Consider the following 27543-nt stretch of genomic DNA (forward strand, 5'->3'; position numbering starts at 1 on the left):
ATTGGTCTGTAGTTTGTTATGAAGAAACCAAAGATTTGGTGACCTGGTTTTTTAAGAGTGGTTTAACTCTCAGAGGTTTGGAAAATGTGCTAGACGGAAGTGACCTTTAAAGTATTTTCTCCAATCAGAACATGATTTAAAAACCCTAGCCCTAACCCTAACCCTAGCCCTAACGCTAGTCCTAACCCTAACCCTAGCCCTAACGCTATCCTAACCCTAACCCTAACGCTATCCTAACCCTAACCCTAGCCCTAACGCTAGTCCTAACTCTAACTGTAACCCTAACTCTAACCCTAGCCCTAACCCTAACCCTAACCCTAAGCCTAGCCCTAACATGTTCTAATATTTTAATAAACTCCTTTAAAAAGTTAATTAAAAAAAAAAGTTTGATGGTATGGCTGTCAGGACTGCACGGCTCCTCTTAGGGTTACTAACAGGGTTAAGGTTACAGTTAGAGTTAGGGTTAGGGTTAGGGTTAGAGTTGGAGTTAGGGTTAGGACTGCAGCCTTCCCACTCACCCATACCCACCACACCAGTAGCACTCTGCAAATTAACTGCAACCCCACTCTAACTCTAACCCTAAACCAAAGAATAGCCTAACCCAGCCCTACCCCAGGACCTAACCCCAGCCCTACCCCAGGACCTAACCCAGCCCTACCCCAGGACCTAACCCCAGCCCTACGCCAGGACCTAACCCCAGCCCTACCCCAGGACCTACCCCAGCCCTACCCCAGGACCTAACCCCAGCCCTACCCCAGGACCTACCCCAGCCCTACCCCAGGACCTAACCCCAGCCCCAGGACCTACCCCAGCCCTACCCCAGGACCTACCCCAGCCCTACCCCAGGACCTAACCCCAGCCCCAGGACCTACCCCAGCCCTACCCCAGGACCTAACCCGAGCCCTACCCCAGGACCTAACCCCAGCCCTACCCCAGGACCTAACCCCAGCCCTACCCCAGGACCTACCCCAGCCCTACCCCAGGACCTAACCCCAGCCCTACCCCAGGACCTACCCCAGCCCTACCCCAGGACCTAACCCCAGCCCTACCCCAGGACCTAACCCCAGCCCTACCCCAGGACCTACCCCAGCCCTACCCCAGGACCTAACCCGAGCCCTACCCCAGGACCTAACCCCAGCCCTACCCCAGGACCTAACCCCAGCCCTACCCCAGGACCTACCCCAGCCCTACCCCAGGACCTAACCCCAGCCCTACCCCAGGACCTACCCCAGCCCTACCCCAGGACCTAACCCGAGCCCTACCCCAGGACCTAACCCCAGCCCTACCCCAGGACCTAACCCCAGCCCTACCCCAGGACCTACCCCAGCCCTACCCCAGCCCTACCCCAGGACCTACCCCAGCCCTACCCCAGCCCTACCCCAGGACCTAACCCCAGCCCTACCCCAGCCCTACCCCAGGACCTACCCCAGCCCTACCCCAGGACCTAACCCAGCCCTACCCCAGGACCTAACCCCAGCCCTACCCCACGACCTAACCCAGCCCTACCCCAGGACCTAACCCAGCCCTACCCCAGGACCTAACCCCAGCCCTACCCCAGGACCTAACCCAGCCCTACCCCAGGACCTAACCCCAGCCCTACCCCAGGACCACACACACAGGTTAAATGTCTGTGCTCAAAAACACTGTTTCCATTTGTAAAAGCTCAACTTCCACTATTTTGCCGGCTGTTTCAGATGCTCTGCTGACTGCAGAGCTTCAGTCTATACATACAGCAGCTGTACTCAGCTCCTATATTGATCTCTCTAAAACTATTATTTGTGCTGACCTTGCTGTCATGGTGACTGATGGGCTGCTGCTGCTGCTGTGTTTTGCAGCGGTTTCTCTCTCCTAGCTAAATGTGGGCCAGAGACAACAGCTCGAGTGTGTTTCCTCCACTCCAGTTATGGTCATTACTGCGATCAGATTACATCACGGCGCCATGCAGCCACTTCATTACAGCGTCTCTGATGCAGGACAATGTGAGCAACTGTTTGACAGAGCAATTCATTACACGGTGGCCACCATTTCATCATGGCTTAGCGTAGCCTACCCTGGATTAACGGTGCCATATTAGATCGAAACATGTCTCCATTGTCCCCTTGGCTTCTAAATCAGCCCCGAATCCCCCGTTTGTGTTGTAGTTACAACTTTAATCCCGGCTCCTCCCTGCCCAATGCCAAAATCAGACGGCTAAACTCAACGAAACTTGTTCCATAATCTGAGGCACGCTGGTTTTGGAGTTATCAGGTCTGCAAGAGAAGGACAAAGTGGTGATCAAAGACCTTCAGAGTCAGATTTTAGACAAGGAATCTGTGCTGATAGGGGACCTGTGTGGACAGTGTTTACCATGCTCAGCCTTTACACACACTTCACACACTGAGCTCTAACGCTTCACCTGCAGAGTTCAATCAATCGGATTATCATTCAAATCCAACGCAAGGTCGACCAAAGCATGGGCGGAAATGTGAAGTCCGATTCCTAGAATTGCCCCCCCCCCCGGCTTGAATCCCATCCGGTCCTTCCTCGGGTCTCACACACGCCGGACATTTAAGACGTGTCAACGTAATCCTGAATCTGTAGATCGGACCTAAGTTTGACTGGAAGTGGTCAGACAGCTTCCATCAATGGAACCAAATCAACATGGTGGATGCTGATGCTTTAGCCATCGCAGTGTGTGTGAGTGTGTGTGTCTGACAGAGAGAGAGAGAGAGAGAGAGTCTTCCAGTCACCAGCCCCCCCCCCCCCCCCACCACCACCATCCCCTCCCAGCAGTAGCTGCTGGAACTAAACCAGAGTGAGTGAGCAAATCAAGCCTGCTGTGGTTTGTTCGCATGCCAACAGAGTCTGGGCAGCGTTAGCGTGGAGATCGGGCCGGAGGTTTGTTGCTACCCCCGCTAAGTCGCGCTGGAGACTCTCCTGTTAATCGGGTTTGTTTGGGGACGGTGAGAGTGATCAGGATCTAATAGAACCATTGGAATAATTCTTGGTCAAAGTGCTCCTGATTCGGGGTCAGTAAACCTTGATGGCCACCTCTGCTGAGAAGATTCCAGCGGTGGAGGCAAGGAGCCGGCGTGAAAGGGCTAATCAAAGCAGACGGAATCAAGCACACATCCATCCAATCAGCGCCCATTATGAGCTGATGAAGACCGTCACGCCGTTCCAAAGAGGAAGGCCCTTGAGATAAGCGCCGTCGCTGGAGCTTCAGGCTCGCGGCGCTGGCGTGAGCGCTGTATCTTTGCAAACATCAAGAGGACATTGTTTCATTAGCATTCACTCCTCTCGAGCCTTTAGATCAGATGTGTTGTGTTTAGCTTGAGGCTACTCAAATCCCTATTAAGGAGATATTTGTAATCACGGCACTTTGGAGATGTTTAATGCGTGACTATCAAATCACAACGCCGCTCAGCCAGGCAAATGGGTCGAGCTCAGAGTTCAACACACACACACACATCCTTGTACTTCTATCTTTGTGAGGACTGCCATAGGCATAATGCATTATCCAGGGCTTTACCCTAACCATCCCAACCAACCCCTGAGCCTGAGCCTAACCCTGAGCCAGACCCTGACCCTGAGCCAGACCCTCACCCTGACCCTGAGCCTGACCCTGAGCCAGACCCTGACCCTGAGCCTGACCCTAACCCTGAGCCTAACCATGACCCTGAGCCAGACCCTGACCCTGACCCTAACCCAGACCCTGAGCCAGACCCTGACCCTAACCCTGAGCCAGACCCAGACCCTGACCCTGAGCCTCAGGCCGCTGCCCTACCCTCACCCATGCGTAAGGGTTCACTATGCTAGCATATACAGCTGGTGGAATTGATGGTATAAGATTCAGCTCTACGCACTATTTCTGTCATAATCGACTATTTTGTGGGGACTCTTGCTGTTTTTTTTTTTACTTTGCTTTATTCCTCTTGTGTCCTGTCCTGATTTACACTTCTGTCTTTGTTCTTTCCCCCCTTGTGATTCACCTGTGTCTGCATCTCCAGTTATTTTAGCTAAAAACTCTTGTCATTATTTTCAGCCAGCTGTTTACTTACGTTTCCTTTTAGTTTTTGGGACGTGCAGTTGATTATTCTAACGAATCATTTGTGCTTTAATTCCTAATTATTCATACCGTGTTGTTTTTCCCTGATATTAACTGTTGATTAGCTTCCATCTGCACTCTGTTTAAACCTTTTAGGAGCCTTTCATGTTTGTTGAGCTAAATTGGGTTCCGCAGTCGACTGAATCTGGGTTTCAAGTAAGAACTCGCGTTCAGTCGGTGGCTCCTCGTCTAAAAACAACAGAACCGGAGAGGAGGTTCGTTAGCCGCCACGTAGCTTCCATGCAAACTGAAGCTGCCGTTCTAGCATCGGCTCACGTGCTTGAGCGTCATCACGACGCCCCCCTCCCCCAAACGGTGCCGCAGAGCAGCTGCACAACAGACGTGGTTGGACGTCCCCGTCTTCCGCTTCACTTCCAGATCAACCTTTCCAACCTTTTTATAACGGAACCATTGCGAACACAGCGCCATCTCTTGGACGAGGGGGACATACGGAAAGATGTAACAACCAAAAATAACAGAATTAATCCATTTTTATTTACGTCTTAGCGGTAATTTGGGAGTTGCTTTAATATGTTGCCATGTGCTGCTATTTCAAAGAAGCTAGCTCAGGTGAGACTGTGAGAATAGAGCAAAGCAGGTTGTGTTAAAGCAGCCATCCACAGATGTCGAGGTCTGGCCAGGATCCAGATCCGGAGGTGACCGGTTGCACTTTCTCATTAATCCCAGCGTCATTCTGCTCACAGGGGCTAGCGTCTCCCTGCTGTTAGCCTGCTAGCGAGCACTAAACACAGAGGAGGAAGACAGGGAGCCAGAACCAGAGCCAGGGAAAGCTAAAGCGAGGCTAGCAGTGATGTTGCTAGGTGTTGTCTGAGGGCCGGCTGACTCATCTCCTCCAGTGTCTCCAGAATCATCAATAAAAGAGGCCGTGCGTGTGCACCTGGACCCCCCACCCCCCCGCGGCGGCCACGGCCATGTTCTCTAAACGTGGCGACATTTAGCCCCCCGAGAGAGCCGCTGAGCGAACACGGGGTGACGGATGCTGCAGACTGAACGGAGGCAGCGGAGCGTGCACACAACAAACGCACCAAGAACGTGTTCCATTAGGGGCGGAACGGCAAACAGCTCGTCACCGACGCACCAATGAAACGCTGAGATCTTCCAAGTGAGAACATGAGGAATGCTTCTATGGACAGAGATGAGGAGGACAGATAAATCCCTCCAGCAGGGCGGCGCTCCGCTCTCCCTCCATTATCAGATACAGGCGATTGGAGCCCGGTTCGGCTTCGTTTGGGTCGTTAGCACCGCGGTCGGAGCTCTGTCGGAGTCGACGGTCCTGTTCAACCCAAATCTATAGGTTCCCCGTTGCTTCGCCTCAGGAGTAGCCTGGTTCTCCACCTATAGCTGGCGTCTCAGACTGTCCAACGAGGAGAAAAAATTGTCTTTGAAGAGGTTCTCAGGGGATTGACTCCATTTTTTCTTTGTTAAGGGAGGTTTTCTGTCTGGAAAACTCAGAATCGCCTCGTTTCTTTGGACAGACTTTTTTGATGAAGGGTCCTAACTGCGGGTTTTTCCTGTTCTTTCAATCACGGTACTTTCGGCTGTTTTTGATGATACGGGCACATCTATAGGCTGGTTTACTGCTATTATTGGCCATCTAACACCTGTAAAGGGGCGGCGTCCCTTCATCCAGTCTCTCTGTGTGGGTTCAAATCCCACCTTTACCTGTACAAGTAGCATTAGCTCACTCAGTTTCTGCTTTGAGTTCCAGAGTGCTCTTGAGCAAGATGCCGACACCTCAACAACAGTAGTTTACTCTGTGGAACCAAGAGGAGCAACATGCAGGTCATGATCCTGACAGGAAGTTGTTTCAACAGGTTGATTTTCCGTCGCCGGGTCTGGTGCCAGCTCCAGGGGGATTCTGGGAACAGGGGGGGGGGGCAACATGCGCAGGAGTGCTCCCAGCCCCGACCCAGCCGAGGGGAAATATTTACATGGCGTGTCCTCATTTCCACCAAGCTGCCTGTGCGGCCCAGAGAGGGTCACGCCGTGGGCCAGGGACCAGCTGACGAGGAGGGGGGGGGGGGTTCTACTCAACCCAGTAGAACCAGTCAGTGACGGGAAGCTGGAACGACACGGCAGAAGAAACGAGCAGGCAGAAACGGGGAGCGTGCACGTTGGGCCCCTCATCTCTCTCCTCCTCAGGCTCAAGTGCAACAATTTACCTCATCCTCCCAGAATGCATTGCACTGCCGACCTCTGTGGGGCAAAAGCACCCGACACATTCAGGATGTTTAACAGTAATAGTTTCCACCGTCGTGCATCTGAAACCGCTGGGACAACGAGGAATTTTCATGGGCGGAATTCCCTTTAAATAACGGGAACGTTGCACCGGAGCTCTTTCCCTGTTGCACAAGGTCAAGCGCACGGCCGAATTGATCGGTGGCGTCGCAGGATCGTCACCGGAGGCCATGTTGGGTGATGAATGGATGAATGTTAATGGAATCAGCGGCTTTTACACATCAAGGATCTCTTTTCATCCCAACTCAATGACATCAGCATGATCAGCACAGCGGAACGAGCAGGAAAAACAAATCACTCCGAGCCGCCGACAGCTGCTCGACTGGGATTAGGAATCGACCACTCTGAGCTCGCTCTAAAAGGACGATTTTGAAAATTACGTTAACAATGAAATGTGTCAGGGCTCGACGTGGGCCTATTGTTTGGCTGTTACCGTGGCAGCAACTGTCAGCGGCACCGTGACAGCCTGAAATTGGTGCGCAGAAACTCAGCGTCGCCGTTTCCCAGCACGCCGCAACAATCCGATACGCAGCGGCGTCAAGTTTAATGGCAAACGCACAAAAAAAAAAGGCCGGATCGTGTTTGTGGGCTGATTAAAATGAAGATAACCAGATTTCAGACGTCATTTTGGTGCAACAACAATCGGTCATAAACCCCCTTGGTGGGTCACCCCCGCACAGCCGATGCACTTCCCTCCATAAGTCTTTAAAAAAACGGCCTCGCGCATCCTCCAAGCAGCTGCACGTGACTAATTGTTTGTGAAAATGCAGCCGAAAAGCAGCGACTCATTATACTGTCAGCTAGCGCAGGTCGTAGCGAGCTTCTCTAAAAGTGCAGCGCGGCTCCGGCTGTGGATTAATCAGCCACCGAATGCAAACAGCATCCAAACGACGAGCCAATTAACTCCCTCCGTCACACACAGATGCTCTCAACACCGTTAACGTCCTTTATACATCAGGAGCTGAGGAGCTACACTGGAACAACAACATGCTAACACGTAGCCTGACCTAAAAATGTAAGGAGAACCACAGTTGTCCTGAATTCCGACCAGGAGAGAGGAAAGAAAAGCCCGTTTCGGGATACCGGCTAGCAAGACAGAGGCATCGGCATGCACACGTCACAAGTGCGGAGGCAGCAAACGCCCCCCAGGATGGATGAATCGAGTCTACGCCAGCGATGTGGTCGCAGCGAAAACAAAGGCCGTCCCCGCGTGCTGAGGTAATCAGGCACGACATCAACTAACGCTAACGCTCACCATCAGGACGTGAGCGCGCTTATGAAATATTTACACCTCGACTTATGTGCGGTGGGTCCGCGCAGCCAAGCGCTAAACGGCGGCGTGGGGGGGGGGGGGGGGGGGGGGAACTGCAGATGGAAAGGATAATGTGTTCGTCTGTCACAGTCGGAGGGAGTGCAAGTGAGGTAGCGCTGGGGAACGGAGCTCAGAGTTAGCGGTTGCTCAGTGAATTAGCCCAAGAACACGCGTTCCTTAATCAGGGAAGAGCGTTCCCGCCATTCCTGCTTCGCTGTCGGGTCAAGGAAGCAAAGACCCTGAGATGAGGTTTGCTGTCGAAAATTGTGTCATTTTTCTGGAATTCCTTGCGCACGGTTTGCCAGCTGCCTCCATCCTCCCACAGAAGAAAGCTCTTTCCTGGGGCTGAACACCAGCGGTTGGCAGAGCGACTCTCCGATGGCCGACTGCTGCGCACGCTGCCTGATAATTAATTAGGAATTCTTTATTTGCTGTGACGCTGACGTGACATCACGACTCCATTTACTCACAATGGGCTCTTAATGCTCTGATAATACAGTGGGACCTCTACTTACGAAATTAATTCGTTCCAGAAATTTCCTTCGTAACAAGAGGAAATATTTTCCCGTTGAGACGTTCGTAAGTAGAGGTCCCGCTGTATTGGCAAAATGTTTCCGTGCGCCTTCGGGTGTTTTCAGTCTTCATACCGAAGGATTCGTTTATTCATGTTTCAAACCGTTAGCGCATCATTTAAGGTTCTTCGGGAAGGTAAAGAAACGTGTCCCGAGTTCCCTTTTGCCTGAGGACGCCGACACTGTAAACGGGGATTTAAATATAGATACATATGTATCGATTCATCAAAATAATTCAATAAAAACGTTGAGTCTTGGGTCTAAACTGAGGGCGAAAGAGATGATCGTTTCATTTTGACAATTAGAAAAGAAGAGAAGATGAATGCAGCTATTTATTCTCCTAATTGTGAAGCACCCAAACATCTCGGCTGTTGACTTCATTAGTCCTGTTACATTGTCTTTGATTGGGATGTGATCTGACAATTTAATCAGTTCTCAAACGTTCACGGTAACGGCTGCTCCAGTTAACCAAAGGGTCGTTCCGATGGAAGCTACGGCGCTGCTAAAGCTTCTTATTTCCAGAGCTCCGGTTCTCCGTGTAGCATCATTATTGTTTCTTTGACAGTAACAACCACTGATGTCACGACCACCGTAGGAATGAACGCGTAACACGTTCGGAAGGGTTTCATTTCGTTGTTTTCCCACCAGAAACACATTTTAATTGCTAGAAGAGGATCCAAGACTCAGAACTGCATTTTAGCGACAAAAACGTCAATGTTATGAGATAAATGTCGGCATGCTGAGCGATGACATCAGAGATATAGGACCCAGAGGGTCTAAATGATCGAGATTTTGCTCATTTCATTGGTAGAAAGCTTATTTAAAAGTGCTTATTCAGTTAATTAGCTAATTTGGGCTTTAGGAAGTGTCAAGCCTGTGCTGTGTGTAATCCACCATTGGCTGACACACAGCGACAAGGCACCCCCCCAGCCTAGCATCACCCCCCCCAGCCTAGCATCACCCCCCCACCACCACCACCACCAACTGCCCCTACAAACAGGCGTGGTCGTTAAAAACAAGCCGCAGTAAAAGCTCCGTTAGCGTGCAAACAGAGACTGCGCTATCAAAGTCAGGGGCGGGAGGATGAAGTTAACACCGCCGCCGCCGCGGGTCACTTGTGGGCGAGCGCTTGAAAGCCGCCTCATTACGTCCGCCTTGAGCGGGGACGCGGACAAAGACCTAACGAGGACACACGACTTCAGAAAGGGTTCGATACGGAAAAACAGAGAAAATGAGGCACAAACAAGCAAATGAGCGCGAGCTGCAGGAGACACCGCAGGCTTATTACACACACACACACACACACACACACACACACACACACACACACACACACACACACACACCCCCTGCAACTTATTTGTGTATCAGCCACAACTGCTAAATAAGAAAACACCACATGTGGGTTTGCTTTGAATAAACTGCTGGCGTCCACCAGCCTTCTACACATCCTCCATCCAAATAAAGAATAAAGATGGTCTCCGGAGCCAAAACGACACGGATGTCATGCTTTCTGCGTCTCCGCGCCGATGATCTGATGACCTCTGGGATCTCCGGGGTGGATCCCCACAACGGCGCCGGCCCGCTAGCCGTCAGCGCTAATGTAACGTCGGCGTTCGGCCTGCAAGACGGCTCAGCCAATGAGAGCTAATGTATCAAGATGGGATCCTGTCGCGGTTGGTTTGGTTCAAGATGGAGGAGCGGCGGCGAGGACAAGTGAGTCCAGAGCTGTTTGGCCATTTTGAAAGCAAGCGTGAGCCCGTAAAGCCCCTCGGAGCCGGAAAAGAGGTCAGATTAGCTCACAAACAAGCAGCAGCAACACGAAGTGTCGATAAATATTGTAGATTTCCTCCAGAGCAGAGTTGCTCCCTCTTGGTTAAGGCTGCAATCTGTTGGACAGGCAGTCGTTTAGGGACATTTTCCACAAAGAAAAAAAGGATTCTAAAATGCTGCCTTTGCACAGCCGCCGCGTTTGAACCTACGACGCTGTGCTCGCGCGCACGTTGACCCGCTGTGATGGCGGCAGCCTCACATGGTGCCGCCTACTCACCACTTCCTGCTTCTAAGACGCAGCTTTAGGAGGAATTTGGGGATTGTGCCTGACACGTTAGCAGCAGGGTGGAGCATTAGTCCAACTAGCACGACTGCCACTCCTCGTCCACCGGGCGGCGCCCAGAACGAAGGTGTGGGGTTTGAATCCCAGCTCAGTGAAAATAAACCCTTCATCCCCGGCGCATCGACCCCGCACCCCCCCCCCCCCTGTTACTGGGAGGCAGGATCCACTTCAGCCCTGCATTCATTACTGATCTGCTGTGATGTACGGAGATACATCTCTCAACGCCTCCATTCTTATTGGTTCGTGGCCTGAGGGCCTTTGTTATGATTGGATACCTTTAAAAGCCAGCCGACACCCCCCCCAACCTCCCCCCCCCCATGTGAGTGGTTTCTAAAGGTCTGCTGCTGCATATTAAGCAGCGTGGACTGTTGAAGAAAATCAAATCCTACACCTTCATCTGCATCTGCTCAAATATAGAATATATTAGCAAAATCATGTGTGTGTGTGTGTGTGTGTGAGTGCGATGGGGTTGTAGCGAGGTGGGGTGAGTCTTGTCAGAGCGATGAAGACAGATGATGAGGCTGCACTGCTGTAAACGGGTGAGTCAGCCCTCCTTTTTAGACAGACAGAGGCCTGGGGGGGGGGGCAGGAGGACAGGGCCGGCCAGGAGGTGCTCAGGAACTGGCCCTGGTCCTGAAATCAGGAGCGACCGCTCCGAATCCAGATAATCGTCTGATAATCCAGAAGAAGGGCTGTCTGCCCCCCAACACCAGACCAGGCTCCATCACCCCCCCCCCCCCAAGAGGATGTGTTTAGAACCCCACACCTCTGCTCTAAAGTTTTCCCCAACTGCTGCTGCTGCCTGGTTTCTCATGACATCCCGTCCCAGCTGTGTGATCTGGGGGGGCAGGGGGGGTCTGTCCCAGCTGTGTGATCTGGGGGGGGGGGTTCTTCCTGAGCCGAGCTACAATCGCTCCCTTTAACATCCCAAACCGCAGCTCCCAAGACCGCCTCCTCCATCTGCTACTACTACTGGTATTCCAAAATCATGTGTGGTCCACACCTGACATTCCAATTGAGGAACTGTGTGGCCACACACACACACACACACACACACACACACACACACACACGCCAGGAGAAGCAGCAGGCAGCTGCTCTGAGGGGGGCTCGTCGAGCGGCGCGGTGAAAACGTCCTTGGCGCTCTGAAAAGGCAAACTGTCAACGGACGGCAGCGTGTCGCCGCTGACATTATGGGATGGAGAGCTCCTCCAGCCTCCACCAGCCCGACGTTGCAAAGTGAAAAGCACCAAGTCGCAAAGGTGGATTCGGGGACCATCCCCCCCACCACCACCACCACCCTGACGTGGAAAAGGGGGCATTACGCAACAGGTACCCGCAGAAGCTGAGCTGCGGGGGTCACGGCGGGAACAGCGCGCGCGGCCAGGCCAGCAGCGGTGATGTCACGCGCCCGTAAATAAAGGTCCTTTTCTCGGGCACTGCGGAGCAGGCGGGTGTGGTGACTGCATCAGACGCGCACGGCTCGGCGCAAACGCTCGCGCAACACCAACATGTGGACCGGCCCCGCGGCGCTCGCGAGTGACTGGACCTGCTCAGCATCGGGGGCTGAATCGAACACAACCGCACCAGCGACGCGGTGCCGAACGACGGCGCGCGTCCACCCCCCCACCCCGCGTTCACCCGTTTAAAAAAAAAAGGCACAACGACATTGTGGCATCTGTCCTTCTGTTGATGTTGCACAGCCTCCTTAGAGCGCCCCGTGCCCCCCCCCACCACACCACCCCCACTCTCTCGCTCCTCTGCGGCGCTTTTCTTTCTTTCCACACACGAATATCAACGGATTCACATGCAGTTTTTTTTTTTGTGTGTGAAGCAACTCGCCAAAGCAGCGACATGTCAAGCACAACAGTTTCATGCTCCGCCAGGACTGACCTCCCAGTCTAACGAGTCCCACTCTTCGGTAAACATCCGGAGGATTTCTGTGCGTCCAGAAAAAAAAGCGGACCAGGCGCGGCGGCTCTAAGGAGCGACGGGGCGCTTCGCTGTTCTCCTCATGAAATCAACTGGAGCGCGGGGACGTCGTCAGGAGAAGGCATCTCGGCGGCGTCGTGAGCAACTTGAGCGATGATCGACGCTATGCATCGCGGTCCAACATTGTTGTTTTTTTTTGTTTTTTTTTTGTTGTTGCTCGGCAATGGTTGCGACCAATTAGCGCCCCACTTGCGCTTGAAGGCGAATGCCCCCCGACAGCCTGCTTCTCTTGAGCATCGCGTCTATTTCAGCTGCGCTGCTGCTGCTGCTGCTGCTGCTGCTGCTTCTGGGGGGAGGAAAGGCGGCAGACTATACGAAAGAGGCAAGTTCTCATCCTCCGGATAGCTATAGGGGCAATTTAGTGTCGCGCTTCTACTCCAAAGCCAATAAATCCCCGCAGCGCATCTGACAAATCCTTTCCCTCCGCTGAAGAGCAACAATAAAGGAAGCTTTAAAAGGTCCCTGCATGAAGTGCCTCTTAGAACACGTGACTATTCCGTGGTGGAGAAAAAACGGTGGATTTGATCCATAAAAGGCCCTGTTGGACGACACTTTATGCGTGACGGGTAAAAATCCCAGAGTGGGCTACTCACCATTAGCACAGCAAAGTTATTATGGTGGGTGCAATGTATAGTGGTCGTGTTCCCCCCGGAGCCTGTTATGTGGCAGCCCTCTGCCCTCCAGCCACCGTGTCCATCAAGCAGGTCAAAATCCCAGTACGCCGCGGTGGGGTCTACACCCAGCGCGAAGTGCCTGAGCGCAATAGTGACTGAGTGCACGACGCTCCCGAGGCTGCAGCCATCTGCAACAAAAAAAGCCAGAGACATTCAAACAGTGAAGCCGAGTGGAAAAGTGTGCGAGAGCGCGGGCTCCATGCATGCGCAACACGCTCCCAGCAGCGCGTCCGAGTGACTGCGGCGGGCGGGCGACGGGAACACTCCGCTCCAAGTTTGCTGCAGCCGCTTCCTCCGCTGGGATGGAACGCGGCGGCGGCTCCCTTCCCATTGCACGTGGAGCGGCTTTTCCATCCCAACGTGTTGCGCATTGACTGCGTGTGCGCGCGCGTATGCCTGCGTACACGCATGCGGCGTTGACATCACGTCCACGGAGAGGAAAGAAAGAAAGAAAGCGAATTTCCGCTTACCTAATTTGGTGAAAGCAACTGGTGTCGAGACGCTCCTCCGCTTGCCGTCGTCGGCGAGGTTCGACGAATTCCCCGTACAAGGGAAGAGTTTCCCATTGCGGAACACGATGAACTGCAGCTTGCAAGTGGAGTTATCAACAGATTGCAGCGCAGGAGAGGAGAGAGGCGGACCAGCCAGCGGGAAATGGATGGAGGCGACCGCCACCGAGTTCTGCGGACGGAGGAACAAAAAAAAGGAGAAGAAGAAGAGATGAAAATGAAACACGCTCCTCCAGGTGCGCCCAAACCAACAAAGTCCTTTTAAAACCCAAAGTGAGTGATTGGCTTTTCCTCTCCGGGAGGAGGGGACCGCCAGAGACCACGGGGCTGAGAATCCGCGCGCCTCTTCGCACCTCCTGCCGCAGAGGTGCAGATGGTTCTTACCATGTTAGCTCGAGGGCACATCAACACTGCAGGTTGATTTAAAGAGACAAACGGTCTGACACTCCATTCTTTCCCACAGATAAACACACGGGGGGGATCCCGGAAATGAAACAGCCCCGGCGCTTGGGTGGGAGAGGGGGGGGGGGGGGCTCTGGGACCAAACACTGCTGTGGCCATGTGAAGGTGCTCCGGACGCCCCCACCCTGACACCAAAGGCTTCACATTACTGCTATTAGTAGCATTTGTCCTTAGGTCTGGTCACGTGGTTTCGACCACGCTTTCTTGACGGAAATAAGCATGGATGCCCCTGGTGGCCAGAGCGCGCTCGGATGCGCGGGCGTGCGCGCGCGCGCGCCCATCCTTGGGCAGAAGGCAGCAGCTTTTAAGCTTTTGGGTTGTTCTCCCGCAGGTCGTCGCCCTCTAACAACGCCAACGGACACATTTCAGCGTCTGTAGCTCCGTTTCCAGGGTCCTCCCCCCCACCAGAAATGGACCCCACAGATAAATAAAGAGCACCGGCACGAGGGATCGAGCCGACACCTTCGGGATCTGGAGTTTGTGCGGATTCCTGCAATTCCTTCCCCCGACAGAGGTGGAGGTCATGTGACTATTATGCTGAATCCTGTGGAGCTGTAGTGGCGGGCTCAACATATTAATAATATAATAACGGTTGGAGCGTCATGTGATGTCCGTGCACCTTTCCCACCTCCTGGATTAAGGCCACAGGCGTCTGCACCGAGCTTTGCCAAATATTTGACCGTCTCAAGGACCCAGATCTCCCAGATCTCCCAGACCTTAAGCAGGTCTGAGCGGCACAACCAGGGTTGTTGCGCAACGAGCCGACTTTCTGAAGCGGCGCGACCGTCGCGTCGAGGTGGGCGGAGCAGAGGCGCCGTCACGGCGACCGGATGAGGTATTTAGTGGGACGTTCCATCAGAAAATGGCGAAATGAGCTCCTCCTCCACGCTCACGCTCCTCGTGGCTGCGGCGCTCTCTGTTCAATGACGGCGAGCACAGGTCAGGTCGCCCCTTCTGCCACGAGGAGCGTTTTCCTCCGGCGGGCCCTCGTATTATCCTGAGAAATACTAGTGTGAGAGGAAATGGGAACGTGCTGAGGCTCTGTTTTCTTTACATCGCAGCCGGCGCCTTTGTCAGAAGCGGCGGGTTTGTTGGCTATTAGTTTGTGCATTGACTCCCTCTTGAAGGCTATTGATTTCCAGCCCGCTGCCTGTGTACACATGTGAGGGGAGGGCACAAAAGATGGAGAATCCCTGCCTTGGAATTTATGTTGTCTTATTTCCTCCCTCCAAACGGCTTCCGGGACATCCCGGGATACAGACATCAGGCAACAGAGGTGCGGACTGGCGCCGGGGTGACCTTCCTCTCCAGATGGAACGCTCCTCTCGAGCCACAATACAAATCTTATCTGCGTCTTTTTAAACATCTTTTATCCGCTTTAATGTGGCGCTCCAAAGGGATTTGCCACCCAGAGGGAGCCGTACAAGCCGAGAGGTTCCTGTTCTGAGTGCTAATCTGTGCTGCTGCGCCGCCACAACACCCCCACCCCAGCACGGACGGAGACCTCTCGCTTCAGAGTTGATTTAGCCGGTCGAGTCTCAGCTGTCTGACCTTCCTCTCAGCCTCTCCCTGTCTGACAGGGTAGCATGCTGTAGCCTTAGTAACCACAATCACGCACCCCTCCGTCTCTCGCTCCAGCCTGCGGGATCAGCCTCGCCCCCCCTCCCTTGCTTTTTTCCCCCCGTTCCTTATAGAGGGCATCCAGGTGAATGTCAGGATGTCTTTCCGCTCACCATTGCTTCATCTACGTACAGTGGAATCAACACTTCCTGTCGCTAGCTTGAAATCAATGTGGAATATCCGTCGATATCTTTTGAATTTTCAAATTCCAAATGAGGGAAGAGGCTCCAGCTTTGTCGATTTATCTGTGGGAGAGATAATTGTGTTTATCCGCGCAGGCGGCAACTTGGAAAATTAGCCATGAATGAAATGAGTTTGCCACAATGGGCATCTTCAGCGCTCGTCTCCAGCCGGGAGGAACTGCTGACAAGCACCAGGAAAGATTTGCATATTTCTTTTTGATATATATTTTATGAAATCAGAGGCGTGCGGTCGCGACAGCAGTCACAGACGCTGCTAACATGACAAATAAAACCTGGGGCGGGCGGGGGGGGGGGATGAATCACGGCAACAGGACCTTGTCCCGGCTCCTCCTCCCTCGTTGGAGGGTTGAACGGGATCCTGGAAAGTCCAAACAGGCAACATAATGCTGGGTGACGGATGCCACGGAGAGGTCGCCCCCCCTCATGCTTTATTAATTTGTGTCATTGTTAGCATTACTTATCAGGAGGAATTACTCAGTCTTCCATGGTTACCATGCCAACATGAGTCCCTTCTCTGCAGACAGGTTACACTGAATGGGTGGAAGGGGGTATTAGAGCAGAATTACAGCTGGAAATCAGGCTTGTTTGTGGGGGAAAGCGGCGGGAACGCGCTCCTCCCTTCATTGCCACACATTTTGCAAGAATTTATACAAAAACGTGCGTCGTCGTCTTGGAGTGCTCATGAGATCCCAGAGATGGAAACCTTGACAAGTCCCTCAGGCCACATCAGTCTTTCCACGACCACGACTCAGAACATGAACTATTTTTTTGTGTTTCACTATCGCAAAAAGGTTTTTGGCCCCCAAAATCCCCGTGAGTCACCCGAGCTGTTTTTCCAGGGTCGGAAAATGCACAAAATCCAAATGTTCCAATACTAACTAAAACACCAGGCTGTGAGAAACTGTGGCCTGATTAACTGATGTTGAGCTTAGCTAGGTACAGGAACACATTTGACCCGGCCAAATCTATTTTCAAGGCCTAATCATTTAAATAACTAAATACCGGTAGTGCGAAGCTACAACACCAGCCGCGAGCAGAGAAAAAGAAAGCCAATTATAAATACCCAAACTGTCCTCGTGTTATAAATAGAACGTGAACACACCTGTTCCAGAAGCCTAAAATACAAAACATGAATGAATACTTTAAAAAGAGGAAAGAATACAAAAACCTGTAAGAAGGATAGAAATCGGATTTAGTTATTGAATACTAGCATTAGCACTAGCATTAGCACTCAGGTGTGACTACAGACTACAGGTGAAAGTCACCCTATGTGGGGGAATGAGCTTGTTTTGAAGTTGAATCCATTAAAGGAAGCCATCCCAGATCTCTGAAATCTCTGATCTCTGAGAGGTCTGAAGCCTCCCTGGTCCTCGTGGTTTACCGGGGCAGCGTTGTTGGGCCGTGCGATTTTGTCCCTTTTGCAAAGTTTAAGCGGGGATTGAACAATGCCAGTGTGTCATTAACGATGTCTGAGCGGAATTTGTGGCTAATCGGGACGGATCGTAACCGACAGTTGTCGTCTTTATTGCTACAAAGCGAAGGAGTGAGGACAGCGGTGGAGGACACGAAGGACACCAGTGGCTGAGAGCTGGAGACGCTCAGGAGGTTTAGCCCGGGCTCAGTGGGCGTATATTAATGTCCAGAGTTGGTAATAAGGCCACTCAGCGCAGCTCAGGATGTGATATCACCATAAATAACTGTGACCAGCTCAGTGGCTGGAATCTGCTGAATCTCCTCTCCGCAGAAGCTGAGCAGATCACGGCTGTCCTTGGATGAGCCTGCGTTCAGGGGCTAACTCAGGCAGGCGCGTCGACGCCATCGTTAGCGGGACGACGCGGGACGCCTCTCGTCATCGTCCCGGGTCGGTGGCGGGGTCATTCGACCAGCGTCCATGGCTATTTTGGTGCAGTGTGAAAGGCGTTTAAGATACAAACAAAGGTCCACCTAAATCTCATTAGAAACACCAAAAAGTCTCCCATAAATCCCGTCGCCACATATGAGAGGACGACCCTGCAGCACTGAATTGTTGAAATAATGTCTGGAGCGTTTACAGAAATAGACACTAGGCCGTTAAAATTTAAGAGGTTTTGGAGATTCATCTTCCTACGCTTTATGTCACGGAAGGAGGAAGCTTCTTACTTCACTTTGTTGATGTAACATGCACATGATGATTTTACATCAGGCAAACTTCTATAAGATCTCTGTCTGTATGATGCTCCGCCCACTTCAGGGACCACAGCTGAGTTGTAGCTGTCTCGTACATCGATTGATGTTCTTCTCATCTACGAGCATATGCTACTCACATGTCCCACAGCCTGATGTGATACCTCTGATGTTCATCCAGGAGCCTCCAGCTCCTTTGGGAGTGTCGCTACCCTCAGTTGCTCCTCTTAATCCACCTATTGGTTTGGACAGGCAGGGCCAAAGGGTCATAGCGGTGGGGTCAGCCGCTGCAGCTCCTCCTGAAGGTTGATGGGTCGCAGCTCCATCTACTGGAGCCATCTCATTCCCACCCCTTTCCCCTCAGCTTCCCACACATGAGCTCTAAGGTCCCACTAACGGAGCCCCGCTCCCAGGTTATTTCTCACTCATCATTTTTTACAGTGCGCTGTGATGCTTTTTTAACGACTTGTGGCTATTGTAGCTCTCCTCCACCAAACCGAGGAGTCTACATCGACTGTCTACACCTCCGAGACACCGGTTGGTGACGGAAGTCGGCCACGCCTGCCGCCGGAGCAGTGGGAACATCCCACAGACCTCCAGACTCCCGACTGGCTGAGCACCATGGCAACGGGACCACTCTGAAAGCTGCGTAGTGTGAACCCAGATAATGCAATAGGAAATCAATTTGCTCCGCACATATACGCCTTAATTGGAGTTAACCTACGCAACCCTAAATCACCATGACCACGATTTTGGAACATCGGAAAACTGATGTGACACAAACACACACAGGGGAGCAGAGTGTTGGCTACTGGACCGGTTCTACTGGAACAAAGAGGAAAAAAGGCCCGTTTGTAGTGGGAATCAGCTAGAAAGTATCGGGAATATCCTGGGTGATGGGAATCGGGGCGACCTGGCGGTTTGCCTGTTGAGTGCCTTTACATCAGCTCGGAGTTAACATGAATATTCACGACTGTCGGGACCTCATTCATCAGGCCATGATGAACTATCTTCTCAAGGTTCCTGTCAGCTCAGATCAAACCCTGAACATCTCAAAGATTTCCACAGCACAATTGCTTTTTCATGCATGGCTTGATTGGATTGACAACCCCCCCCCCCCCATACCCCCCTCCCCAAGAAAAGCGAAAACATTAAACTTGCTCTTGAGCGCAATGATGCGATGACGGCGTGATGTGATAATTCAGCACAGGTGCTCGACGAGGCTCCTCCACACAGCTGTGCTAAACGATATCAATTCCACCTTCACACACCTGCATATGGGTACAACTGTAGACGGTGCTTTGGAGGGGGCCTGGGGGGCTCCCTGCCTGTCTGCAGGAAGAAGAAGAATCATGCTCAGGGGAGAGAAGAACGGCTGGAGATGAATGAACTGAGCGCCACATAATGAGGCGCCTCAGGTCCCCTCACATGACGCACCAACTGGGTCCGGACGGAAGCATACCGAACAGGGACAAACTCGTCCTGCTTGGCAACACAGCTGCCAAAAGGTGAAATTATCAGGCGCCGCTACATTCAAAGCCTCGCTACGTTTGAGCTGCTGTTTACAGCGGAAAATCCGATTTACAAAACTTACACAAAAAAACAAACCTCCACATTTAAAATGACTTCCGAGAATGGAAATGCACAGGAGGGACAAAGTTCATCTTTTTTGATAACATAACCTCCGTTAGAAGCTTGTGGGCGGCTGCTGTTGCATCGGCTGTTTATGGTTTGGGAAGAACTGAGATAAACTGTCGTGATCCTGAAAACCAGACCGAATCCTCGGTCGCCCCCTGATGGTACAAAACAACCGTGATTTTAGAGAATAATCTTCATCGCAAATGAGGAACCTTTTCTGGATCCCATCGTTCTTGTTTCCAGGGAGTTATAAGGATCATTCGTGGATGTGTCGCGGCCTCGGGACGCCTGAAAGATCACAGCAAACTTCCATTGTTCTCCTCTATCGGCAGCATTTACCCAAACAGAGGTTGAGCATGTGTGTGTTTAAGCCTCCATTAGCCTCCGTCTTCAGAGATGTGACTCCCCTCAACAGCCTCGTTTTAAACTGGAACTTCCTGCCGCCCTCGTGCCCTTGAGCACCGCTACGGCACATCTGTCAAATCTGCAAGGAAACTAAAGCAGTGTTCAAACTGTATTAATCCTTTTCCACTAATCCTTCAGCTACTCCAAAATAAAACTCTAACTGTTGTACTGGTCAGTGTTGGAGGAGCTCGGCCCCCCCTCAAGAGGGTTTCAGGCTGTCGTGTCTACCGTCCCCACAGTGAGGCACCAGAAATGGCTAAAGAATGAACACGTTGTGGCCACGTGCGTTTATTTGCTCAGTCGTTTATATTCGGAGCCTTTTTCCTCGTTAAATTATTTTGCGAAGCAAAGACAACACCCAGAGAAAGTGGACCGGCTCTAGCTACCAACCCCGGGTCCCCACGCTGTGCACGTTTAGCATCTACGCTCGCAACATGCGCAACATAGAAGGAATACAGTAAGACTTGGGGGAGTTTTTGCAGTGTAAAGTTCAAGCCGTAGAGAAGCCGTTAGGCTACAAAGCTACCACCAAACCCATGGAACCATGTCGTCACGAGGCCCACAGTGTTTGCCCACTGAGACCAGTCACGCTCGTTTTGTTAGCCTTCGCGTTTGAAAAGGCTCCGTTCACCGTGTTATCCATGCACCCATGGTCGGAGGAGTGTGAGGTCAGATTAGATTCTGGAATACGGACAAATCCAAGGCAGCGAAGCTTCAGCACAGCTGAAATCGCATTTCAGTCCATTAATCAGCCACCTGTAGCTGCTGTTTGGTGTCAGACTGTCAGACCTGGCCAGGTCCTGCTGTAGGATCCAAGACCCTCCACCTGAGCGGGGGCTCAAGCACACATCCCTGTCATCGATTTGTTCAGGCATTACCATAATCAGCTCATTCCACTGCTCAGATTTAACCCCACCCCCACCCCCTTTTGATCAATGAGGATCCCATCCACAACCCCCCCCCCCCCCCCCCCCCCCCCCCACTCCTCCAGCTGCAGTGGGATGTAGGCAGAGGATGGGGGGACTCGTAGGCCCGCGGGATCTGTAGTTCAATCAGAATTCCCCCGGACTCGACATTCGATTTGTCAGCCATTCAATCTGTTAAATGGGGGGTGATAACGTGGCGTCAATCCACCGCCACAAAGGACCGGGACCACGAGGTGGTCGACCCGAGGAGAACCCAACGCTTCCGTCATTTCCACGGATGAACTGCCTGCGCCCAATATTCGCCGGTGACGTCTCACAGCTACATCAATAATGGGAGTCTTCATTTTATCAACAGATGGACCGTTAGGAACATACAGATATAAGGACCCGGATTCACGACTCGGATTCATTCCAGCCAAACGTGGTTCTGCGCATTTGTCCTGCTCAAACATTCCAAGAAGAGCCTTTTGTTGAGTGGGCGTATGAGCTGGCAACAAGACTGGCTGGTCAATACTGATGATGTCACCACTGCAGCCTGAGAAAACCAGAGTTGGGCCGGAATATTTCAGAGAAAGTGGCCATTTGTCATCGGCTGCATCACGGATGCTGTGTTTTCGGAAGCAGGAAGTGGAATCTAAGGGGTGTTTGTTGGTTTTGAAGCCAAACTCTGGGGTGTCAGCTCTGTGCTTGGGAGTAATCCCTGGATCCTAAACTGGCGTCCCTTAAACCAGAACCCCCGGAAAGATGATTTGAGTGACTGGCTGCTGGCAGGTGACAGTTGTGATAACCACCCAGCCGCCACACACTTCCTTTTAATTACTTTGGCTGTAATTATTTTCTCGCTTTCAGCTCGCCTGACTGGAGTTTGTCCCATCAGACCATGAAAGCCAATAATTAGATGATGCCACCGTGTTGTTATGAGGAAGTTTTGTGCATGTGCGTTATTTTTAAGCAGCGGTGGAGCTGTGCCGGGATTAGCCGGACTGACCGGTACAGGCGGAAAACAAAATAATCAGTGATTTTCATGGTTTTGTTATTATAGATGCCTTGGAGAAAGAAAAAAAGCTTGTAAATCTTGTAAATATGTGAATATTGCTAGTTTTTCTTGTTTTCTGTACAATTTTAGGGATTTATCCTTGGAATATTAGAGATTTTTGGTGAACAGTCTTCAACGTCTTGTTTAGCTCGATGCTTCCCACAACACCAGGGATGTTCAACAGGGATATTCTCCAAAGGTTCCAGCTGACTGTCCCACAGAGAGGGACTTTTCCTTCAGTGCTGTCTGACGCTCTCAGCCATTCTCTTCTCTTAATACCTCTACAGCTGCTCCATTTGTCACATTTTCATCTGTATTTGTACGAATGCGAACATTACAATGCAACATTTCGCTCTTATTCAGCCAGCCTCAAGCCTGGCATCTGTAATTAAAGCCTACACCATAATAGTGTCTGCATTAGCTGTCAATTTATCAGTTTTCCACACACCCACCCGTGGCGCACGACCGCAATAAACAGACAGACGACTTGGACGGAGCGGCGTTAATTCGAGCCAATCTGCCTGCAGCCCCGAGTTAGTCCCCATGAGCTTCAGACAAGAGGACAATCTTTGAAGATTCTGTCGTGAGCAGTGATTAGCTGGGAGCCAGCCGGGGATTATTAGGCTCCCTACTTAGTGTACACAGTGACCACAGAGAGGAGTTATTCAGCTGGGATTTGTTTTCACTTGGATCCGCGTACGTGTGATGTGATGCGCTCTCCTCGGCCCTTTTAACGTGCGCTTCAGAACGCTGCCGTCATCCTTGATTCCAGCTTAAAGCTTTAATGCCAGAATAAAGAGATTTGAGGGGATTATTTTTCATGGATTTTTATGGCTGTTTCATGTTGACCTGTGTAATCAATGACTTTACCTCTCTGGCGCAGCCAAGGAGCCATTAATAAAGGTTGAGTTGTTCTCTCGTCATTTATTGTGGAAATACACCACCGTTGGATGAAGTCGATGTTAATTGCTTGGGTTAATGGCCGTTCATTTTACCTGGATCCTGTATTAACCTAGTTTACATTTAAATTTGTATGGTAAAATAAGGGGAGAATGTGCGTTTCCGTCTTTGCTACACACCACAAATGATCAAAGTAAGGGATTTAGCATGGTAGCCGCCGTTCTCTGTCAGTGATCCTCTGACCTTGTGCTGCGACTGCAGGTCATTTGCAGCTTCATCAAGTCAAAGAGCTGGCCACATGCCCCCACGGGCCTCCAGGGTGGAGGCTAATTGTTCTCTTAGTAGCTGCGACCGTCTCCGGGGCTGCTATCAAGGTGCGATCACAGCGAGACGGTTGATCGAAGCAGCTGCGTCGCTCCGGATGCAACGACATGCTGCCCGCTGACCTCAGCTTCATTCCAGAGTCAATCTGATGGCTCAATGCTCTCTAACTGTGGCCGTGACACCTTCGCTACAGGTGTGTAAAAGACATTTGAATTTTTCTCTATGTTAAATTTACTCAAGCGTCACGACGTTTTACCGCGTCATCGTTCTGATTGTAGCGCCTAAACTCATCCTAACGTGTCTGTACTGTGTATTTTGTCTGGCCACCTGTCCATGGTGTCGTCCTCCTGGATGGAGGAAGCTGGGATGGAAATGAGTTAGTCTGAGTCGTCAAACCTCTGAAAGCCGAGGGTTAAACGTCTTTACAGTAGCGCTTTTAAACCATTTGATTCTGATCTATGGATGGGATCGTATCACCTCTCCATATAGTCAAGTCTAATTAGAAGATATTGTGTGTGTTTTTAATCAAAGAAAACAGAATGTATGAAATGAGTTGAACTTGCAAATGTGTTCAGATTTGCAGGAAACAAAGGTGGAAATTAGAAATCAATGTGAAATTAAAGGTCTTAGAGGAGCAATTGGCAGGAAGTGTCGGCGGCTGTGCGCCTCAGCGAGCAGCAGATATGTAACGACTTTTCCATTAATGGGGTTGTAATTGCAGCGCCTCCATATCTCTGCAGCAGGACAACAATCTACCTTATCGCCATGACCTTCCGTAGACAGCGCTCACTTCAGGGTCCCTGGGCACGGCAGAGATAGAGCCAGCCCGACAGACAACTGGCTACTCATACAGACCCAAATGCTGCTGACCTTTGCAGGCCCCCCCCACGGGAATTCCAGACCAGCCCTGTATCTGTAAGACTTAACCTAACACCATCTATTTCCTTAAGGCCACATTGTATCACATCCAGCATCTCATTTACACCTAAAGCTCTCACCAAAGCTGCCAATCCGGCTCAAAGTGCCCTCCAAGGGCTGCAGGGAGCAGATAAATGTCCCAAACAGTTCAGTGGGTGTTAACCAAACTTGTCAATCAATGCCGCTGCAGGAGAGGAGATTCCCGCCAGTTACATTCACGCTGAGATAACTTCTGTAATTCCCGGCTGTTGTCCTACAATGTTTGTTCAAGTCTCTCAGCAAGAAATGATGGAGAAAAAAAGGCCAGATGATTCATGGCAGCTTTCCTCCCACTGGAGTGATGATACTGAAGTTTTGTAGATTTAGATGTTGGTGACTGTAGGAGAACAGGGCCGTGTAGAGTCACCTACAGATGCCTGTGATCTGGCCCCATGATTGACCCTGGGTTACAGGGCGTTATGCCTAATAGACCGCGCAGCTGCTGAGAAGATTGTGGACACGACACCAGCAAATGACAGGAACGGTTGTAAATGCTGCACCGCATTGGGAGGAGAGCAGCCTTGAAAATCCCAGTCAAAGAAGTACTGAATAAGAAAATCTGCGAGGAGGCCTGAGCAGAATAAGAATGAGGGCATTAGGATAAATATAGAACAAAGATACTTTTTGGAGGACAGCTTTTCAAAGCAGGGTAAACTGAGAGTCTGCAGTGAAGACCAAAATAAAGTTCTCCTGCAGCACTCTGGACGCTGCTTCCACCTTCCCGAGAGCTCGTCCATCTGCAGAACCTGGTCACCCATGTTGGTCACCCATGTTGGTCACCCATGCTGGTCACCCATGCTGGTCACCCATGTTGGTCACCCATGTTGGTCACCCATGCTGGTCACCCATGCCGGTCACCCATGTTGGTCACCCATGTTGGTCACCCATGCTGGTCACCCATGCCGGTCACCCATGTTGGTCACCCATGCCGGTCACCCATGCCGGTCACCCATGTTGGTCACCTATGTTGGTCACCCATGTTGGTCACCCATGTTGGTCACCCATGCCGGTCACCCATGCCGGTCACCCATGTTGGTCACCCATGTTGGTCACCCATACCGGTCACCCATGTTGGTCACCCATGCCGGTCACCCATGTTGGTCACCCATACCGGTCACCCATGTTGGTCACCCATGCCGGTCACCCATGCCGGTCACCCAGGCTTTTCATGGGTGAGGTGTTATGATTCTAATTGCCTGTTTACTGCCGTGGTGCAACAACAGGGGGTTGTGGGTTCCTTTGCTCCATTATTCATGAGCTGGAGCAGCGGCTTGGCGCCCCGTTTGATGCCTGCTTGTTTTGTCCCCCTGATATACGCGGGTGCAACCCACCCTTACTTCTTGCATTATAAATTATTTATCACCACCTGTATTCTCCAACATTCCAAAATCCTGCTGGCCCCATTCTGGCACCACCGTCTCCAGAACACAGGTTCAGGGGGATTACTGCGTTGTACTTGTGCGGTGTTTACAGGAACACACAGCTCTGATGAATGGAGATGATCAGATGAGGGCTTCTGATGAATAAATTATGAGGAGCCAGTAGAAGAGGCAAGGCATGATTTCTTTTCCTCAACCCCAGGAGACTGAGAAGGTCTGAGTGAGCGCCTGAGCAACAACCTGTGTTAGTACAATGTGGTGACATATGGCCATAAATTATACATACTGTACAACCACTGACATCATGACCACTGACAGGTGATGTGAACAGCAATGAACATCACTTTATCACGTCACGTGGGATATATGAGGAAACAAACGAAGACTTTTGTCCTCAAAGTTGATGTGATGTGAGGGGAAAACGTGCCAGTATTTTGGCTGGATGGGGACGCTAGATCACTGGGTCAGAGAATCTCCAAAAGAGCAACTCTGTGTGCTGTCCCCAGTCTGCACCGGTCAAGACCTGTCAGACGTGGACCAAGGCCGGATCCAAGTGGTCCAACAGATGAGTTAACTTAGCTGGTTCTGATAGAGAGGTGACAGGTCTCTTACATGAAGTGTGCTGCTTTGGGGATGTTTTGCTGGGACAGCTTAGGCTCAACCGTCCGTTTAGATCATAGGTGTCAAACTCTGGCCCGTGGGCCAAATTTGGCCCGCAATGTAATAATATTTGGCCCGCGAAGCCATACCAATTGACTATTAGAGCGGGCCGCTGGTATTTTATTAAATATATATATATATATATATATATGGTATTTTATTAAATATATATACATATATTTCAAAAGGTTCCCTGTTATAGCTGGAGGAAGATTTTTTTCAATAAATATCAATGTTGGCCCGTGACTTTGTCCCAGTTTTGAATTTTGGCCCACTGGGTATTTGAGTTTGACACCTCTGGTTTAAATGTTACTTTGACACTTAGTCCCAAGCTAAATATTACTGTAGATCACAAACCCTCTTCCATGGACACGGGATTCTCTGACGACTGCGTTCTCTTTCAGCTGGATAATGCACCCTGCTACAAAGCAACATGGGTCAGAGGTGGTCTAAGGAGCAAATTGATAAGGGACTGTCAATCCAGGACTATTGGAGAGGTCTGATAGTTAGTAGGTTCTTGGGTTCTCAATTCATATCTGCTTATATTAATTATTAAAGTAATAAATCCGCTTTAGCTTGCAGAAGCTCATTTTTGACTGTGTTAAGTCAACCCAAAGCTTGATCACACCGTCAGATCTCTAAAATGTTGCTCCAATGTCAAGATTCTCCCCACATTTCATTGCTGACAGAGACACTCGGACCCCTGGGAGACATTCCTTTAGAAATGAGGACACACACTTATCCAACCGTCTACCTGTAGCTGCCACAGGTATCATCAAAACATGTCAAAATACATGGGATGGGATTTCTTCGAGGGGGAAAAAGAAGTTTTCCCTTTAAGCCAATTCTTCCTTCACACTTTGAACACTATTAAACTCTCCCCCAGATACATGGATGACGCAGCGCTACATAGATCATTTCTACTGTCAATGTTGTCTTGGAAGAAAAGCTAACGAAAGGCTGGATGACAAAGCAGACATAAAAAGCCCCAGACGACAATGAGGGCATTAGATGTGAAGAGCTGGGGGGTGGGAGGTGGGTGGTGGTGGTGGTGGGGTGTTAGCCGGCAAGCAGTTGTTGGTGGAAAAAAAAAGGACTTTTATTGAACCATTAAATCCACGGTGTTAACTGTAATTTCAGCCCTTTGTTACTCTGCCACCATTAGCTGGTAACAACCCCCGTCGCTCTGGGGGCCTGTCCTGATAAAAATAGAGGGGAGAGGGACGACACCATATTCAGTCTATGCAATTATGGCGCCACTGGCATTAGCACACCTGACTCTTTAATGTCAGGGCAAACAGGAGCTCAGGAGGTTCAGAGTGTCACAGGGCAGAGTCACCCTCTTTGGA

At 51.1% G+C, this 27543-nt stretch overlaps 1 protein-coding gene across 1 annotated transcript in view; it reads right to left on the minus strand.

Annotated features, from left to right (window-relative positions):
- The window catches only part of adgra1b (adhesion G protein-coupled receptor A1b), a 75194-nt gene that overhangs the window by 20087 nt on the left and 27564 nt on the right, over window positions 1-27543 (minus strand). Inside the window, exons 10-11 of the mRNA XM_029835151.1 lie at window positions 13483-13693; window positions 12932-13140 (exon numbers count right to left, since the gene is read on the minus strand). Coding sequence (XP_029691011.1) covers window positions 12932-13140; window positions 13483-13693 — 420 coding nt within the window. The remainder of the gene's footprint in view (window positions 1-12931; window positions 13141-13482; window positions 13694-27543) is intronic.

This window comes from Takifugu rubripes, chromosome 4, assembly GCF_901000725.2.
Source record: "Takifugu rubripes chromosome 4, fTakRub1.2, whole genome shotgun sequence".
NCBI lineage: Eukaryota > Metazoa > Chordata > Actinopteri > Tetraodontiformes > Tetraodontidae > Takifugu > Takifugu rubripes.